The sequence below is a fragment of the Jaculus jaculus genome, chromosome 6 (genome assembly GCF_020740685.1).
Source record: "Jaculus jaculus isolate mJacJac1 chromosome 6, mJacJac1.mat.Y.cur, whole genome shotgun sequence".
NCBI classification, from domain to species: domain Eukaryota; kingdom Metazoa; phylum Chordata; class Mammalia; order Rodentia; family Dipodidae; genus Jaculus; species Jaculus jaculus.
The window spans coordinates 78,212,879-78,233,934 of NC_059107.1; the positions used below are offsets into that span (position 1 = coordinate 78,212,879).

The following is a 21,056-nucleotide window of genomic DNA, read 5'->3' on the forward strand; positions in this document are numbered from 1 at the left end:
CTTTCTGAATATAACCCCCAGTTGCTCAGGAAATAAAATCCCTAATCAACCACTGGGATCTCATGAAATTACAAAGCTTTTGTACAGCAAAGGACAATGTGAATAGAGCAAAGAGACAACCTACAGATGGAAGAAAATTTTTGCCAGCTACACATCTGACAGAAGACTAATATACAGAATATACAAAGAACTTAAAAAATAAAACAATAAGAAATCAAACAACTCAATTTAAAAAACAGGCTATGGAATTAAATAGTGTTCTCAAAAGAAGAAATACAGATGGATGGAATCAGCCTAGATGTCCCTCAACTGATGAGTGGCTAATGAAGATGTGATACATTTATACAATAGAATTCTATTTAGTGGTAAAGAAAAATGAAATTATGAAATTTTCAGGGAAATGGATGGACCAGGAAAGTATTATACTTAGTGAGGTAACCCAGGCTCAAATACCCAAGCACCACATGTTCTCTCTCATATGTGGATCCTAGCTACAAATGTTTGGACTTATATGTGAGCTGGAATAAAATTCAGTAGCAGAGGTCTATAAGTTAGAAAGGGCCTGGGCTGTAAGGGAGGGAGGAGAGGGGAGGATTTAAGAGGATGGTGTTGTTTATATGTAAGTAGAAAAACTTACATATATGTAAGTTTTTATGGGAACTTACATATATGTAAGTTTTTATGGGGGAGGGGTGGAATGGTCTAAGTGAGGTGGGCATAAGAAACTGAGTAAAGGAAAGCTGGGGGGAAGGTTAATCAAAAGCTAAGTGGGTATAATATTAAGTCACAGAGAAACCTATTGTTTTTGGAAAATGGCACATCCAGTAGCCAGATTGTTACTAGAAAATTTACAGTGGCAGGGATGGGATACCTTTCAGTAAATTGTTGGCTAGGGAGGCCCCTGATGCCCCCAAAACATTACAGGCCATTGTCGAGGCTCTTGGCTTCCCACCAGGAATAGATGGTAAGACCCTATTTGCTGAAGACTCCACATGCTTTAGCTGCAAGGTCACTGAGAAACTCTGCTGGAACTGAGCTGAAAGACTTCTCCCTGTATACCAGCTGACAGAAAGTTGGTAAAAACTATGCTGCATGCAGCTTCATGGGAGAGAGAAAAGTCAACAGTGGAGATAAATGACAGTGGGTATTGCAAGCCTTAATTTGAACCAGCCAGATCAAATCAGCCAACAGGTGCAATAGTGGCACATCTGTCATAGGGCAAACCAACTACTCTCTAATTGGAGTGGAGGACCACTCCACAGGAGGGAACAGTGATAGCCATGAGCCCTATAGGTGTAATACCTACTGGTTAAATGCATAAATTACACTCATCAAACTGCCCTGTAAGCACTTTTCTTAATGTACACACACACACACACACACACACACACACACACACACACTTTTTTTCTCTGGTTTGTCATAGTAGGGTCTTGCTCTGGCCCAGGCCAGTCTGGAACTTGCTATGTAGTCTCACGGTGGCCTCAAACTCATGGCAATTCTCCTACCTCTGTCTCCTGAGTGTTGGGATTACAGATGTTTAGCACCGTGCCCAGCATACCCATGTATTAATGCACTCTCATTTTTTATCAAAGAGGCTTCTTTTCAGATGGCAGTGACCTCTGGGATAACTAAAAAGGCACCATAGTGCTGAAAAGAAGTGACAGATGAGTGCTTATAACCAAAACATCTCTATCACACCTTCTAGGGCTCAGGGTCCATTGCAGAAGAAGTGGTAGGAAGAATGTTAAAAGGAAAAGGAAGTGTAGGACTTCTTATAGTGCACTCTTCCAGTCATGAAATAGCCTAAATATCCATGCCCTCACAGTGCCTAGCACTACCTACACAGACCCAAACAACAGCAGGATAAGATGATGACATCATCATCATCATCATCAGAGCAACTGACTGAGAGAGAGAGGGGATATGATGGGGAGTAGAGAATGTAGTTGTGAAGCAGAAAGTGGGGGAGAAGGGAATCATCATAGTTTATTGTCTATAATTATGAAGTTGTCAATAATAATATAATTTTTAAGTATTATTTTTTACAGTGATCTTTAAAAACAAGATTGGGCTGGAGAGACGGCTTAGCAGTTAAGGCTCTTACCTGCAAAGCCAAAGGATCCCGGTTCAATTCTCCATGATCCAAATAAGCCAGATGCACAAAGAGGTACATGCATATGGAGTTTATCTGCAATGGCTGGAGGCCCTGGCACATCCATTCTCTCTCTCACTCTCTACCTCTTTCTCTCTCAAATAAATAAATAAAAACAAGATTGATCTTGAAACTGTCCAGTGGCGTCTATCCTGTTTCTGTCTCTAGAGCTATTTATGTGTTCATTGATTGGCATCTTTATCTGTGGGTCCATTGACACAGTCTAGTTTCCTACTTGGAAGAAACTCTAATTATTCAACTAGTTTTTGAGCCCCCACCCCCTGCTCAAACTCCAAGTATCTGTCAGAGCTCCAGACCCCAGCCAGGGCCCAACTGAGGAGGAAGATGTGTCTCCTCATGGGCACCATCCTCTTCTGCTACATCCCCGCCTATACACCCTACCTAGCCCCTGCTCTCATCACCTACCCGTCCCTTGTCTGCCTTATTTGTACTATAAAACTGAAATGTATGTCTTACCTGTTATCTTTTTTAATGATGTTGTGTGCTCCTTTTTATATATGAATAGCAAAGCCAGGCATGATGGCACACACCTATGATCCCAGCACTTATAAGGCTGAGGCAAGAGGATTGTGAGTTCAAAGCCAGCCTAGAGTTTCAGGTCAACGTGGGCTTAAAAAGTGAATCTACCTCAAAATAAGCATGTCATCAATTTATTTTATTTTATTTTATTTTTTTAGTTAGCAAAGGAGAGACAAAACAAAGTAAGAACAAAAATATCACTGGCTTCCCAAATGACTGAGAGTAATCTACAGTGCTTTTTATAGATTTTAAGTCCCCTGTGACCACTGCTTTGTTCACTCTCCTTTGTCTGTACTAGACAAAGCTGCTCCTATAATTGTCCACATTGTTTTCACAGCCCTTGGTATGTGTTGTGAAAGTTTGGGAAGAAAAGAAACAAAGGCTGTAGATATTCATGACTGCATAGTAGCTGAAGCTACCTACACAAGACCTGCATAATAGGAAGGGAAAAAAAAGATGACATCAAAATAGAAGACTGACTAATTGGAAAGAAGGGAACAGATGAGGGAAAGATTTGGGAGGAGTAAAGGGAAGGAGGTGGAAATGCCTTATGATCGTGGTATACTTTCCATATGTATGGAAGCTGCCAATAAAAAAGTTTAAAATATAGTTGGGTGTGGTGGCACACGCCTTCAATCCTAGCAGAGGCAGAGGAAGGAGGATCGCCATGAGTTTGAGGCCACCCTGAGATTACATGGTGAATTCCAGGTCAGCGTGAGCTAGAGTAAGACCCTACCTCAAAAACCAAACAAACAACAACAAAAAATTTAAAAAATAATAAAATTAAATTAAAAATAAACAAAGGCTAACATGAGGTTAACTGGACAAGTGTTTCCCTAAACCTCAAATTTCATCCTACCATTATTTCCCGATGGTAGAGAGTTTAAGAATCCTCCAAGGTCTAAAATGATTCCTTATTTTTCTTTGGAGGCAAGTTCTCACTACAGAAGCCTAGGTTAGCCTCAAACTCCCAAATGTATGCCATTATATCTGACTTGATAATGCTTTTTTTTTAAAAAAAAAATCTATTTTATTTTAAGAGAAAGAAGGGCAGATAGAAAGAATGGGCATGATGGGGCTTTCAGCCACTGCAAACAAACTACAGATCCATGTGCCACCTTGTGCATCTGGCTTGCATGGATTATAGGAAATGAAACTTGGGTCCTTTGGCTTTACAGGCAAGCACCTTAAGCTCTAAGCCATTTCTGCAGCCCTTATAATGCTTTTGAAAGAAGCTTAATCCTGGTAACAGTAGACACAACTACCAAAAAACAGCAAGAATGCCTGGTGGAGCATATTCAGGTGGGGTGGGGTTGAAAGAACCGCATTGAACACATGGAAATGAGCCTAGCTCCATGAGTGACTAGCAACATGACTTTCAGCAAGAAATTCAAACTGATGCAAGCCTTGACTTACGTATCTTAACAGCTACCCTGTTTACATTATATAGCTTTTTTTTCCCTCCAGAATATGGTAGGAAACCCAGGATGACACAACCACAACAGGGACAATTTTGTCTCATTCTCTTCCCTTATCAACAAATATTTTTCCTGACTTTAAATCCATAGTGTTTACTGCTTCTCTCCCAGTCCTCCAACTCAGCCATCCTTCCGAACTCCTCCCCGACACAGACAGATGAGGGTCTTGATTACATAGTTCCCCAGCTCTCTCCTAGCTCATCTCTCTCCTTTCACTGTGTTCCAGACAGACCAACATCCTATTAACAAATGTAGTCAGCCTGCCTTCCTGCATGCTTGAGACTGGTAGCTCTCTCACATCAGTACACCAGTGAAATTGAGCCTGGCTCCACAGCCCCTGAGAACTCTGCAGTTTCTTTAAGAGAAGACACCCTACTGAGCTTCTCACCTGTTCCAGCCTTATTTCCTTTTCCTTCTCAAGTACCAAATCTATGAGACCAAAACTATAGATTACTCCATGCGTTTAGCTCTCTAATGGTTTTTCTCACTGAATGCCTTAGCTAAAGCTCTTCTAGTCAAATGATGTTCCTATCTGGCCTTCAATGACTTGTACCTTCCATGCATACCTTCATATTTCATGAAGCATTCCTTCATAGCAATCCCTCTTCCTACAAACAGACCCATTCATTCAACACTGAACTTTAAGCATTTGAACATTAATATACAGTTCTTCCCCCCCGCCCCACATACACATAGGTAGGGTCTTGCTCTAGCCCAGGCTGACCTGGAATTTACTATGTTGTCTCAGGGTGGCCTGGGACACAGAGCGATCTGCCTACCTTTGCCTCCTGAGTGCTGGAATTAAAGACGTGCTCCACAATGCACAGGCAACATGTGTTTCTAATGAACTAACTTTTATCTTTCCTTTTTATTTTTACATGTGTTGTGTGTGAATGCACATGTAGTCTCTTGCCCCTACAATGAACACCAGATGCATGCACTGCTTTTTGTATCTAACTTTAAATGGGTGCTGGGGAATTGAACCTGGGCTTGCAGGCTTTATAAGCAAGCACATTTAACCACTGAGCCATCTCCCTAGCCTCATCTTTCTTTAATTAATAATTATATACTTACATCACAGTCATGTCTATACACTCCGCTGATAAATATTCTAGAGAGAATTCCACAAACAAGACTAGAATTGTACTCTGACTTCTACTTTAAACATGGAGGAAGGTACGGGTTTCATTCAAAAAAAGTCCTCTTGGAAAGTTTACACTTTTCCTTATTTATGAGAGAAACCTTGCCTGGCACAGATGTAAGCTTCCCAGCAAGCAGACCATGTCTCATTCTTCCCAAGACTCAGTGTCCCAAATCTGCCCAGACTGACCCTGACAGCCAAAGCAGGTACCCATATGTGACATTTTCCATCTTAACTCTTTCTAGGCACACAATTCAGTGCATTGAGCCCATTCACTGTTGGTATCCATCACCACTACCCACCTCCAGGACTGTCATCACCCCAAAGTGAAACTGTACGATGAAATGACAGCTCCCCAGTTCTCTTCCCTGAGCACCTGGTAACCATTAGCCTACTTTGTGTCTATGAAGCAGACTATTCTAGTTTCATATACATACTGAGTGGCTGAGCTCCACTGATGTCTGGCAGCCATAGTTGTTCTACAAGGCTACATAAAAGACAATGGATTTTCAGGTTGCTAATGGCATCCCCAACAAGATACGAAACAAAATCATTCATCTGTCATTACCAGTATAGTCATCAAAGTTGACTCTTCCTCTCATTGTGTTCACAACAGATTCTGGCTGCTCAAAAATTTCCTTCTGCATAAATGAACTAAAGTTGCCTACAGGAATAAAAAGTATGTAATTAAAACAAAAAGTAATAAACCAAAGGATAAGAAATTTGCATACAACTGAGTCTATGTCCTTTAACATAAACTTGATAAATGAAACAGAAGGTTGTACAATATAGAATAATACTCATATGTGACTGCCTAAAGGATTAGATGAATGCTTTACTCTTCATGAAGAAAAGTGAGCAATTGAGGAGGAGAATCATTTTTATTTACTTCATAGCTAAAATGTATAGTTGTAGCAAAACAAGGCAATAATATAATCACATTTTTTAAGTCAGATTTAGGTTCAAATCAGAGCTAATATTTACTATCTCAACCAAGGAAATCCCTTACTCTAAAAAGCCCTAAGAACAGGAGTTACTTCATAGTGTGCACTGAAGTGCTGATTATAGTGAACTCCACACACAGTAGTTTGCAATGAATATTTGCTTTTATTCCCATTCCAACCCAGGAGAATAAAAATCACAGTAATTCTAACAGTTAATAGGAGTGCATATTATGTAGTGTGCACTAAATCTATCAAGCACTGTTCCAATGGTTTGACATACCAGTCTTATTGATTCTTAACACACCTTAATGAGGTAGATTCTGTATGAGCAAGCTGAAGCCCAGAGAATAAGGAACAGAACATGAGCTACATTTACCCTTAATAAAGCATCTTAAAAACATTAGGTACTATTAAAATAACCTCCTTTTTATAATGTTACAGACCATTAATTAGCTTGAAGAACTAATGCAAGAACAGCAGATAATTTCTCCAAAGAATTAGTCCTTTTCCTGGGGTTGTCCCTTCACTAATGGTGTGGAAGATTCCATCAGCTGGACATGTACAGAATGCTTCTTTTCTTTAAGGATCCCAAGCTGTAACCTAACAAAAATGCTCACCCTTCATGATCTGCTGGAGTTCCATCTGGAGTGTCTGCACAGCTCGGCCAGGATGATCTCCGGCAGTTCGTTTAATTCGATGGATAGATAGACGGCCATCCACCACTGCTGCAACATCATCATCTTCTAGAAAGATGACACGATTGGTGTGTTCTATGACAGCACTATAAAATGTTCAATGAGTTGTTATGATCAATAACCATGAGTCACTGTCACAAAGAAAGCAATCACAGGACACAAGGACCAAAATGAAACACCAATGCTCATGTCGCAACACTTCTGTTAGCTGTCTAGATATCAATGCCCTCCCTGCAAAGCAGAGGTAAATAAAGCATTAGGTTAGTGACACAGCTCAGTTGGTAGAGTGCTTGCCTCACACTCACTAGGCCCTGTCTTTGCTCTCTGCACTAAGTAAAGGATCTCTGCAGCAACCTAAACAACCAGACTAGATCACAAGGCATGGCTATTTCCACTTCATTCTGTCCTTACCAAAGCCTCAAATTTTAAACCCTATATGTTTCTCAGCTTCCTTACATGTCCACTACCACCAAGTATAAGCTACCACCAGCTCTTTGGTTGGCTAATGCAGCATCCTATCTACCACATTCTCTTACCTCTGTCATCCATTCTCTTCTGCCCAAGTCAACACTAAATAGCACCACTAATCAAAATTTTTTCCTTACCAGTAAACAAATGACAGCCTCCCACTGACTGTTAGGGAAACTACAAATTGACTTCCATCCCTAACAAGCATACTTTTACCTTGTCCTAACCATTCCCATCCCTCCTGCACTCTCACCCAAGAGCCACCTGCACAGAAAGAATGTTCTTCCCTCCATCCTTTCACTGGCTAGCTCCTGATCTCCTCTTAGCTCAGTTCAAGCTTCATTTCCTTAAAGAGACCTACATACAAGAGGATAAATGACCCTATTTTAAGCACTGTGTATTTTGTCATTGTAAGAACTCTACAGTGGTGCATTATTATTTTGTAATTTGTCTCTTAAATTGTGGTAGGACTACATAAAGGCAATTTAATTTTTTTTATTTGTGTGTATATAAAAATGTGTGTGGGGCTGGAGAGACGGTTTAGCAGTTAAATGCTTGCCTGTGAAGCCTAAAGACCCCAGTTAGAGGCTCGATTCCCCAGGACCCACATTAGCCAGATGCACAAGGGGGCGCATACATCTGGAATTCGTATGCAGTGGCTGGAGGCCCTGGAGATCCATTCTCCCTCTCTCTTTATCTGCCTCTTTCTCTGTCTGTTGCTCTCAAGTAAATAAATAATTTTTAAAAAGTGTTTGTGTGCCTATTTGCACACATACCACAACACACCTGTGGAGGTCTAAGGACAACCTCAGATATTGGTTCTCTCCTTTCACATTCTTAGAGATATGATCTCTCATTAAAGCTGGGCATGATGGTGCACACCTTTAATTCCAGCACTCGGGAGGCAGATATAGGAGGATCACTGCAGGTTTGAGGCCATCCTAAGACTATATAGTGAGTTCCACATCAGCCTGGGATACAGTGAGAACCTACCTCGAAAAACCAAAGGGGCGATCTCTCATTATTTTTGCCACAGGAAAGACCATTCAACCTGTCCCATGAGCTCTGGGACTTCTGGCTCTGCCTCCCATTGCTATAGGCACATTAGGATACACACATGTGCCACTTTGTGGCCAACTTTATGTGGGTGCTAGAGATCCAATTCAGGTAGGAAAGCTTGCAGAGCAAGCACCTTTAATCATGGAGCCATATCCCCAGCCTCCGTACAAGTTGTATTTTAATTTTACCATTACCTCCAGAAGCAATCATAGTACTCTACTCAGAGTATAAAACATGAATGTGAGAAGGAATGAAAAAAGCTGATATGCTTCTTCATTTTCCAGTTTACATTAAGTAATAACTGTCAACTCCATAACAAACTCACTATATAACAATAATACATCTTGAGCACCAACTACACATCTTACATATCTGCAAAATCTAAAAAATAGCAAAGCTTGTTTCTTGCTGAAATAATATATTCTCTAAAGTACTAAATGGTATCATTTACCAATTTTTATTATTTTCTCTTATTTTTTCAGGTACAGTGAATGAAAACTCCTAATGGCAAGTTGAGTGGTTCCATTTTACCCTCATTACTATTTCATCTAAATAAATATCCCACTGTGCTTTCTTTTCCTTTTTTTCTCAACTTACACTGTGTTCTCTCCCAAAGGGAGAAAAAGGATGATCATCAAAGGTAAGACAGTTTCAACAAAGCAACACTAAGAGCCAGCTTCACATTCAGGAGAGAACACTATGTCTCCTCCTCATGGTTTCCAGTGCTGTACACCATCAAAATAACTTCTCTAGTGACAAGCTACAGAAATGATCCCTGAGGGCTGGAGAAATGGCTTAGTAGTTAAGGTACTTACTTGCCTGCAAAGCCAAAGGACCTAGATTTGATTCCCCAGGACCCAGGTAAGCCAGATGCATAAGGTGGCGCATGTGTATGAAGTTCATTTGCAGTGGCTGGAAGCCCCAGTGTGCCCATTCTCTATCTCTCACTCTCTTTCTCTCTAGTAAGTAAGTAAATAAATAAATAAATAAATAAAATTTAAAAAATAAATGATCCCTGAAAGTAGAGTCTTTGTGTTTTCTTTTAAAATGTCTTAGTCACCATGTGTGGTGGTGCCCATCTTTAATCCCAGCACTCGGGAGGCAGAAGTAGAGGATGGCCATGAGTTCAAGGCCACCCTGAGACTACATAGTGAATTCCAGGTCAGCCTGAACTAAAAGCAAGACCCTACCTTGAAAAACCAAAATAATAAATAAATAAATAAAATGTCTTACTCACCAGGTATGGTGGCTCATGTTTTTTATTCTATGACTCAGGAAGCTGAAGTAGGAGGATCACTACAAGCTCAAGGCCAGCCTGAGCTGTAAAGTGAGTTTCTGCTTAGCCTGGGCTCCAGGGAGACCCTGACTCAAAAACAAAAGCAAAAGCAAAACAAACAATAACACTGGGACAATTCTCAAGAAATGTATATGTTCTTGGTAAACTGACCTATGTGCTTTTAAGTGGGAGAAAAAGTGTTCTATAACCTCACTGTCAAAAAGATCAATTCTACTTTAAGAAAGTTTTAGAAGCTGGGATCTCTCAAAGGTACAGCACTTACTTAGCATACAGGAACCAAAGGTTCAATCGCCAGTAGAAAAAAGAGAAAGCTTTCTTAGATGTGTACAAAATGCCTTCATGGTTTTCTGTCTCAAAAATTCTCCTTGAATCAATGAAAGAAGCTCACCTTGCATCAGAGGCAAAGTAATACTCTACAGCTTTTTCCTCAACAGGGAAAAGGCATGTCGTGCTGTCCACACGGGAGAGATTGCAGCTTCCTTTCTTGTCTTTCCCTGGAACATAGTTAACATGAGCTGGCAAATGTGGGATATCATGGACAATAGAAACATATGCAACTGTTTATAAATTCAACAAAACAACCCAAAGCAACACAATAATTTTAGCAATTTTCAAATGCCAGGTAGATCACCTCATTTCCATGCAAAAGCCAGTAAGAAAAGACAAAGAGTAGAGTGAAAAGGAATAGCAAAGAAACGTGCTCACTGTACTTTCTGATGTAGTATTTCTTTTCCAGGTAGAAGTCCAAGAATTCATTATCATTAACTCTTAAATCAAAAGACCCAATATCATACCAAACTTGATAAACTGAATATACTTGTGTATCTATGCTCACCACAAAAATTATTTTTAAAATGTCAAAACTGTGCTGGAGAGGTGGGTCAGCAGTTAAAGCAACATGCTTGCAAAGCTCAATTCCCTGGTACCCACAAAAAGCCAAATGCACGAAGTGCAGCATGCATCTGGATGGAGTTCATTTGCAGTGGCAAGAAGCCCTGGAGTGCCCATTCTTCCTCTCACTCACACACTCTCTCTCAAATAGATAAATAACAGTACATTGTTTTAAAGTACCAACACCAAGCATGATGGCACATGCCTATAATCCTAACATTTGGAGACAGAGGCAGGAGGTTTAGAAGTGCAAACTCTTCTCCAGCTACAAAACGAATTCAAGACCAGCCTGAGTTACATAAAACCGTGTCTCAAAAAATTCAGGTGGGTATGATGGTGCATGTTTCTAATTTCAGCATCTGAAAGGCAGAGAGGTAGGACTGCTGTGAGTTAGAGGCCATCGGGAGAATGTAGAGTGAATTCCAGGTCAGGCTGGGCAAAAATGGCACCTTACCTCGAAAAAAAAAATCAACATTTTGCAATGAAGAATAAAATGAAAACCAGGCATGGTAGTGCATGCCTTTAATCCTAGTACTCAGGAGGCCAAGGTAGAAGAATCACCATGAATTCAAGGCCAGCCTGGGCTAGAGTGAGACCTTAACTCAAAAAACTAAAAATAGGGCTGGAGAGATGGTTCAGCCATTAAGGCGCATGCCTCCAAAGTTAACAACCCAGGTTCAATTCCCCAGTACCCACGTACATCCAGTTGCAGTAAAGCATGTATCTAGAGTTCATTTGCAGTGGCTGGAGGCCCTGGTGTGTTTTCTCTCTGTCTCTCCCCCATCTCTCTGCTTGCAAGTAAAAAAATAATAATATTTTTTTTAATCTAAAAATAAAATAAAATGAAAGCCAGGGGCAAATCACTTTCTACAAAATGAGTTGCTGATTGTAATAGCAAGTCAACATAACAAATCATCACACAACATAGAATAATACTCATTTAAAAGCAAAGACATGTCACTCTAACCACAACACACTCTATGTGACATTTACTGAAAGCCACAGAAAAAACTAATAGGTTCAGAATCTCTCCTGTCTTAGTATAGTATTATTTTATGCTTCTTTTAAGTCAGTATAAAGTATGGTCCTTTTGTGAAGACCATTTCTTTTTAATTCTAGTACTTAATTACTTATCAGTGATGAATAATATTTTTTTTTTCCTTTTTTGCTAACTTACAACTAAAGTGGAAATGAAGAAGTGTGCTGAAGTTTGGCAAACTAGACCAAAGTAGAAAAAACCTCTCTTGACTAGAACCAAGGTGGTGGCATATGTTTACAGTACCTTTATTTAGGAAATGGAGACAAGAGGATCAGGAGTTCAAAGCCAGCCTGGACTACTTAAGCAACAACAACAAAAAAAAACCCTATCTACTCAAAAAGTCTCTATTATAAATTGTCCTTTTGAATGTGAGTATCTTTCTCCAAGACCAGGGCATAGGAAACTTTAAAACCCATGGACACAACAGCTACAGCATACTACAAGTCACTTATAAAAGCTCTATTCATATCTGCCCTCTAAAAATGTACACTTGGTAATATTCTTAGAAACACAGATGCAATGTTCTCTACCATGTGACTATTTGGAGTGATAATAACTCTTCCCAGACAAACTTGGTAGCAGAGAAGATATCAAACTTTCAAAAATATGTAAGTGATGGCACTCTAAAGCAGGTAATGGTGTTCACCAGAGGCTAGGAACAGGATGAGGTTGATCACTAAGGCACAGCTCAAGGAAACTGCTGAAAGGAGGAAACAGTTCTGTTTCCTTTTTTTTTCTTTATTTGCAGGTGTGTGCACAGGGGTGGGGGCTTGCAGCTGCAAATAAACACTAAGGGCCTGATCACTTTTTGTATCTGGCTTACTTAGACAATTGGGGAATTGAATACAAGGCAGGATAAGGTATCTTTCCAGCCTCATGCTTTTGACAAAACTCTCGAAACTATCCATCAAAAAATGTACTTTAGGGGCTAGAGAGATGGCTTAGCAGTGCCTGGAATTCATTGTAGTGGCTAGAAGCCCTGGCCACCCATTCATTCCCTCTTTCACTCCCCAGAATGTAATGGCTCACACCTTAATCCCAGCACTTGCAAGGCCACCCTGAGATTACACAGTGAATTCCAGATCAGCATGGGCAATAGCAAGACCATACCGCAAAAAAAAAAAAAAAAAAAAAAGGAGGGGAACTTTATTGTAGCTAAAAAGAATGAAGTCAGATGTGGTAGAAGATCTAATCCCCGAACTCAGGAGACTAAAGTAGGAGAATCAGGAGTTTGAGGCCAGCCTGGGTTATATAGTTGCAGGTCAGCATCATCTATACAGTAAAATATTTTGGACTTAAGATCTAGAGTTGGTACTGTTTATTACTCTGACCTTCATGTCATCATTGGGGCAAAGGGGTTACTATCTACTAAAATCAGGGAATTCTGTTTAAAATACAGCTATGTTTATGATTCAACATGGTTATTAGATTTGTGGTCTTAGACTAACTATTTTCTCCCAAGTGTATTTTGATATGTAATGTATGTGAGCATATACCTACACTTACATTTTATGTGTGTTTTTTGCATCTTTTACAATTTTTACTTTATGCTTTTGTGGATTAGAACAAGATCTTAAGCTTCGGAAGTAACATGAGTTCAGAATCTTCTCAAAACCCTTTTGATCTTTTAAAGTTTTCTGTCTTGTCCAATACTGTGGAATTTTTAATTAGTTTGTATAATTTTTTAATTAAACTATATTTCACTCTAAAAAAATAAATAAAGTGAAGAGTGACTGCGGAAGACACTCAACACTAACTTTAGGTCTCCACATGCATTCACACATACACACACATGCACATACATATACTATACACACAAAATTGGTGGATGTGACTATATGAAACTGCATTTCTAGAAAACTACAGAAAAAAGATTAATGGTAGGATCTAGGTAGTAGGAATATAGGTGTTAGCTAAATCATTTTAACCCTGCTGTATGTATGAAAACCATAATAAAATGACGAGAATTAAACTCTCCTAAGCTAAAGAAACAGGTTTAAAAAGTACTTCCCAGCTGCACAGATAAGATGGCTTAGCGGTTAAGGCATTTCCCTGAAAAGCCAATGGATCCCAGTTAGATCCTCAAGGACCCGTGTAAGCCAGATGCACAAGGGAGCACATGCATCTGGAGTTTGTTTGCAGTGGCTGGAGGCCCTGGCACTCTCTTTCTCAAATAAATAAATAAATTTTGTTTGAAAAAAGCATTTCCCTTGGTAGCCCACAGTTGAAGAAAGAGTTATAAAATCCTGGTCATTCTATGTCCCTGCACATCAGGCTAACCTTGGTTCATGATGTGCTATAGAGGAAGGAACCCTGGATTCCAATCCCAGTTAAAGCTGTCTGGACAACGTTCCAAAACACCACACACGATTGCTGTGGTAAACTATTTATCCATCCACAGGGAACAACCCCAAGCAAAACACCTTACACGTTTTAAATTGCCATAAACTATAGTGTTAGTAACATCAAGATTCCCAAGAAAAATTTTAAGCCGGGCGTGGTGGCGCACGCCTTTAATCCCAGCACTCGGGAGGCAGAGGTAGGAGAATTGCCATGAGTTCAAGGCCACTCTGAGATGACAGAGTTAGTTCCAGGTCAGCCTGGACCAGAGTGAGACCCTACCTCGAAAAACCAAAAAAAAAAAAAGAAAAGGAAAAAAAATGAAATAAAAGGGCTTGGAAGATAGCTCAGAGGTTAAAAATGCTTGCTTGCATTCTCAAAGGAAGAAATACGAATGGCAAATAAGTATCTAAAAAAATGTTCCACGTCACTAGCCATCAGGGAAATGCAGATTAAAACTACATTGAGATTCCATCTCACTCCTGTCAGATTGGCCACCATCATGAAAACAAATGATCATAAATGTTGGCGGGGATGTGGAAAAAGAGGAACCCTTCTACATGCTGGTGGGAATGCAATCTGGTCCAGCCATTGTGGAAATCAGTGTGGAGGTTCCTAAAACAGCTAAATATTGATCTACCATATGACCCAGCTATAGCACTCCTAGGCATTTATCCAAAGGACTCATCTCATTTCCTTAGAAATACATGCTCATCCATGTTTATTGCTGCTCAATTTATAATAGCTGGGAAATGGAACCAGCCTAGATGTCCCTCAACTAATGAGTGGATAATGAAGATGTGGCACATTTATACAATGGAGTTCTACTCAGTGGTAAAGAAAAATGAAGTTATGAAATTTGCAGAAAAATGGATGGACCTGGAGAGGATTATACTAAGTGAGGTAAGCCAAGCCAAGCACCACATGTTCTCTCTCATATGTGGATACTATCTACAGATGACTGAGCTTCTGCGTGAGAATGAAAATACTTAGAAGCACAGGCCAGTAAGTTAAAAAGGAGCCATAAAGGGAAGAGAAAGGAAGGGAGGAGGGTACTTAATAGGTTGATATTGTATATATGTAAGTACAATGATTGTGATGGGGAGGTAATATGATGGAGAATGGAATTTCAAAGGGGAAAGTGTGGGGGGTGGGGAGGGAGGGAATTACCATGGGATTTTTTTTATAATCATGGAAAATGCAAATAAAAATTAAAAAACAACAACAACAAAAAAAAAATGCTTGCTTGCAAAGCATGCTGGCCTGGGTTCGATTCCTCAGTACTCACATAAAGGCAGATGCAAAGTGGTGCATGTATCTAGACATCATTTGCAGCAGTAATAAGCCCTGGTACACCATTCTCATTCTCACCCCCTCCCTCTCTCTTGCTTGAAAATAAATAGATAAAAATATCTTTAAAAAAACAAGCAAGAAAAACAAGAAAAAGGATAGCCCAGCGCCTGTGTTAAAAATAAATAAATATAAGGCGGGAGAGATTGCATAGCAATTAAGGCACTTGCCTATAAAGACTAAGGACCCAGGTTCAATTTCCCAGTACTCACATAAACCAGATGCACATGGTGGTGCATGTGTCTGGAGTTTGTTTGCAGTGGCTACAGGCCCTGGTGTGCCCATTCTCTCTCTCTATCTCTCTTTCTCTCTCTCTCTCTCTTTCTCTCTCTCATAAATAAATAAAAATAAAATATATTTTTAAAAATCCAGAAGTACTGGTTCTTTAAAAAATAAAATTAAAGAAATAAATACAATGGCCAGGTGTGGGCTGTGCACACCTTTAATCACAGCACTTGGAGAATCACTGTGAGTTCAAGGCCACTCTGAAATTACATAATGAATTTCAGGTAAGCCTGAGCTAGAGCGAGATCCTACCTCAAAATAATTTAAAAGGGGTGGGGGGAATAGCTCAGCAATTAAGGTACTTGTCTACAAAGCCAAGAAACTCAGGTCCGACTCCCTAGTTCCCACTTAAAGCCAGATACACAAGGTGGCACATGTGTCTGGAATTAGTCTGCAATGATTAGAGGCCCGTGCTCACTCTCTCTTGTGCTTGCGCACTCTCGTCAGTCTCTCTCTGTTTCTATCTCTATCTCCTTCTTGCTCTCTCTCTCTCAAATAAATCAATAATTATTAAAAAATAACACTGAAACAATAAAATATGTAAAAGAAGACATTATTGCCCGTTTGAACAGTATTTATACAGCTATTAGTCTAAAAATGTTCCGGCCCTCAAAAAAATGTTTTACGGCATGTTTATTTTATCATTCAATTAAAGTATAATACAAATATGGCCCTATTCTGCAAAGACGTGGTGGCTTGAACCTAGAGAAAAATGGCAAAAGACTGAAAGCCAAGAGGCCCTGGCATATCCATACTCTTTCAAATAAATAAATATATTTTTAAAAAATTAATTTGGGGATTGGAGAGACAGCTTAGAGGTTAAGGTGCTTGCCTGCAAAGCATAATACCTAGGTTCAATTCCCCAGTATCCACATAAAGTCAGATGCATAAAGTGGTGCATGCATCAAAGTTTGTTTACAATGGATAGAGGCCCTGGCACACCCATTCTCATTCTCTTTCCTTGCAAATAAATAAATTAAAATATTTTTTAAAAAATTAATTTTGGCTAAATAGAATCCCAACACTTATGAGGTAAAGATAGGAAGATGGGGAGTTTAAGGCCAGCCTGGGCTACATAGAAAGTTAGGCTAGCCCGAGCTGTGTGAGACCCTGTCTCAAAGCCCCTACCCCCCAAAAAAGTTTACCTTTGAGGTCAGGGATATACAGGTAGACTGTCTGCCTAACAAAAAAGTTTACCTGTGAGGTCAGGGATATACAGGTAGACTGTCTGCCTAGCATGCATAACTGGGTTTGACATCACCCTCCTCTCATAGCACCACTAAATAAGCAAACTTCAAACAAAGAACAATGACTCCAAACACACAAAGTGAATCAAAATATCAAATGTAAATAAACCTAAAAGAAAAAAGTCATGTATAAAGAAATGACCATTTAAATGTATTCCAAAGCTGGATATGATAGCCCAAAACTTTAATTCCAGCACTCAGGAGGCTGAGGTAGGAGGATTACTCTTGAGTTTGAGGCCAGCCTGTGTCTACAGAGTTCCAGATCAGCCTGGGCTACAATGAGACCCTGACTTGAAAAAAATAAAAGAAAATAAAAAGAGAGAGCCTGGCGTGGTGGTGCACACCTTTAATCCCAGCATTTGAGAGGCGGAGTTAGGAGGATCACCATGAGTTCGAGGCCACCTTAAGACTACATAGTGAGTTACAGGTCAGCCTGAGCTAGAGTGAAACTAAACCTTGAAAAATAAAAAATAAATAAATAACCAGAATCCCCAACAAGGAGAATCCCTTCAGAGGGGAGGACAGGGATGAGGGTAAGGATGGCACCATCATTTGCTGTTTACACACTCAGTATGTCCAAAACTAAAAATATAAATATGTGTGTGTGAGTGTGTGTGTGTGTGTGTGTGTGTGTGTGTATGGTAATTTTTTTAAAAATTGAAGACCTTAAGAAAGAGGAAGGAAGGTATTTGAAAGGAGTAAACTACAAGAGACAGCTATAGCTGGAAAAGAATATGATCCAAGAACAGAACATTGTATGCATGTATGAAAATGTTACAATGAAATAAAAATAGGAAAAAAAGTTAAAATAAATAAAAACAGAGATCATAGGGGTTGTGGCACAGTGGCAGAGCACTAACCTAGCATGTGCAAGGCCCTAGGTTCATCCTCTACACTGGAAAAAAAAAAAAAAAAACTAAACTAACTTAACAATTAAAAATTTTTATAAAATTAAAAAAATAAATAAATGTATTCCACCTAAAAGAAAGACTAAATCATGCAAGTAACTACAACTTAGTTCAATGCTCCTTTCCTAATATAAGCATGTGTTCTGAGCTATTTTAACACAGAAAAAAAAATACTTTAGGGCTGGAGAGATGGCTTAGTGGTTAAAGTGTTTGCCTGCAAAGCCAAAGGACCTTGGTTTGATTCCCCAGGACTCACAGGAGATGCACAAGGTGGTGCATGTGTCTGGAGTTCATTTGCAGTGGCTGGAGGCCCTAGAGTGCCCATTATCTTTCTTTCTGTCTGTCTGTCTGTCTCTCTCTCTCTCTTTCTCTTTCTGTTATCTCCTTTCTCTCTCAAATAAAAAAATTTTTTTAAAAACTTTATAATTTCAATGACTTCCTCAACCTCAGATTTTAATAAAACAAGTTGTATTAAGCAAAATAATATAATTTTTTAAATGCCAAAAGCAAACAAAATATATTCTGCAAATTAGAAAAATAAATGTCAAAATGTTTCCCCATAACATAAGCACAATTTTAGTGGCCTAGCACATTCACTTCAAAAACAAAGAATTAGTAAAGAATGAAGGAAAGCAGGTAAGACTCCTCCCTTCATGCAGAGTGCATTTCCCACCTCTTTCTGCCTGTGATCCCCACAGTGTGAACTTTGATCCAATCTGAGACCTAGCTAAAGATGTACAACAGAAAAAAAAAATTCTTCTCATCAGAGAGTTCACAAAACAAATTTTTATGTCTAGATATAACTATATATTTATATACATATGTACATATGGATCTGACCAAAGAGCATTTACTTCTATTAAGGAAAGAATTATCTTCCGTTTTCACACATCTTCCCAGAATGACGCAAAAGGAGCTTTTACCTGTTCTGTACAGTATCGGGATGTGATCCGTAGAAAGTTTATGTTCACTTCGCACACCAATCAAGAGAGGACTTCCTCGCCTGTGAATGCAAGATGAATCAGAACCAAATCAATTTTACAAGTATGCTAACAATATTAAATTTAAATATTAATTAAAAATTCATCGTAATCTGAAATATAAGACTCTTCAAATATAATTTTAATTTTAAAAATTAGCTCAGTAAAGACCTATTGGCCATACCTGCCTATCTCAATAAAGTTTTAAAATTATTTATTTGATTTTGTTGTTGTTGTTATTTTCAATGTAGGGTCTCACGTTAGCTCAGACTGACATGGAGTTCACTATGTAGTCTCAGGCTGGCCTCAAACTCATGGCAATCCTACCTCTCCCTCCTGAGTGCTGGGATTAAAGGCATGCACCACCACACCTGGCTTAAAATTATTATTAATTGCCAATTGCAACTATATTAAAGGAAGTTTGACAGACAGGCCCTTCTTTTACATATGCTCTTTAGCTGCTTTCACAACATTGAGTGCCACAGGGTGGCCACATGCTTCATCAGTATTTACCATCTGGTCCATTCCACAAAAAAAAAATTGTTTTGTTATGTTTTCCTAAATTTATTTTTATTATATATGGACATATTTGGTATGTAAACAACACATGTTGGTACCATCCTTTCCCTCCTCCCTGCCCCTTTTCAGAAGAGGTCTTCCTCGTTGGGATGCAGGTCAACCCCATGGGGATTGTAGGTCATGCATTATGGGAGCAGACAAAAAAATGTTTTGTGTTTAAAATTAAAAATAAAAAGCCGGGTGTGGTGGGGCACACCTTTAATCCAGCACTCGGGAGGCAGAAGTAGGTGGATCATCCTGAGTTTGAGGCCACCCTGAGACTACATAGTGAGTTCCAGGTCAGTCTGGACTAGAGTAAGACCCCAAAAAATAAAAATAAAATAAAATGTGGCTAAAACTGTTTTCCTTTTTAACATAAAATGGAACTTTTATTCATTTATATACAGAATGTCAATATACAAAAGTGTGTTCAACACCTTCTCTTTAGTCATCCTGCCTTCAGAGTATGATACCTTCCTCTTACCAAATCTTAAAGCTCTTCATTGCTCTAAAAAGGACTTCATAGTCATGTCTCAATATCCTAGCAAAGCCATCTAAACAACTGTCTAGGAATCTATCTGGCAAGTTTACAAAAAATATGGAGAAAGACAATGTTGTGGGCCTGAAATTAAACAATATTCAAATATACAAATTCACAAAGAGCCATAATACCCCCAAAAAAAGGCAAATCAGAAATGCTGAAATGTATTTGCTTTATTAAGAGATTCTGTTAAATGAAGAGCATTACATTAGATAAGAAAAAGTGAATGGAAATAAACAGTCACCTAAGTATCTCTAAGATATAGGGAGAGCCTTTACAGTACTGGGCCCTTGGAGGCTAGAGAATAACTCTAAACTCAAATGTTTCAGAGTTACATTACAATCATTAATCCTTATAAGATTTATATGTACCTTGTGCCAACTGCTTGCCCAGGAAAATGAACACTTTTAAATACAAGTGCAAAAGCACCTTCCTATGGAGGGAAAAAAGATACATTAGCAATATTTAGAGTGTGTATGTGTGTGTGTGAGAGAGAGAGAAAGATAGAGTGTGTGTGTTTGTATGGGGGGGGAGGGAATGCACGCAGGTGGGTGTCATTCTTTAGGAACACCATCCATCTTTTTTGTCAGGGTCTCTCACTGGCACGGAACATACCAATTAGTCTAGACTAACTGACTAGCCACCCCAAAGATCCTCCTATCTCTGCCTCCCCAGTGCTGGGATTACAAGCATATGCCAACACATGCAGTTTTTTATATAGGTTCAAGGAATCTAACCCAAGACCTCATACTTGCACAGCAAGCACTTTATCCACTGAGGCATCTCCCAAGGCCCATTAGCAAAATTTATTATAGCCAATCATCAAACATAAAATGCTTAAAGCATACTTAAAACAAACATACTGGTTTCAGTGTACACTTCTTGTTCACACAAGTGCTCTTTTTTACTAGTTTATAACAAGTCTTCATTTTAGGTAGATACTCCTGAGCTTTGGTGTGAGCAAGCCAACTGATCCAAGAGTACTTTCAAAATACTTTAAGAACAATCTGTGTTGGTGGTATAGTGGTAAGCACAGATGTCTTCCAAAATACTACCAACAGCTCCAAAAGCAGAGCACCAGGAAAATAACCTGTGAAGCTACTACCAGTATTTTTCAACAGACACCAACATCTCTCAGGT

At 39.2% G+C, this 21,056-nt stretch overlaps 1 protein-coding gene and 1 pseudogene across 1 annotated transcript in view; both read right to left on the bottom strand.

Moving 5' to 3' along the window:
- Nucleotides 1–21,056, bottom strand: part of Gfpt1 (glutamine--fructose-6-phosphate transaminase 1) — a 114,231-nt gene that overhangs the window by 40,617 nt on the left and 52,558 nt on the right. The window contains exons 7-11 of the mRNA XM_045151882.1: nt 20,288–20,349; nt 18,761–18,840; nt 10,166–10,271; nt 6,876–7,039; nt 5,883–5,978 (exon numbers count right to left, since the gene is read on the bottom strand). Coding sequence (XP_045007817.1) covers nt 5,883–5,978; nt 6,876–7,039; nt 10,166–10,271; nt 18,761–18,840; nt 20,288–20,349 — 508 coding nt within the window. The remainder of the gene's footprint in view (nt 1–5,882; nt 5,979–6,875; nt 7,040–10,165; nt 10,272–18,760; nt 18,841–20,287; nt 20,350–21,056) is intronic.
- Nucleotides 9,069–9,265, bottom strand: LOC123461764 (annotated as a pseudogene).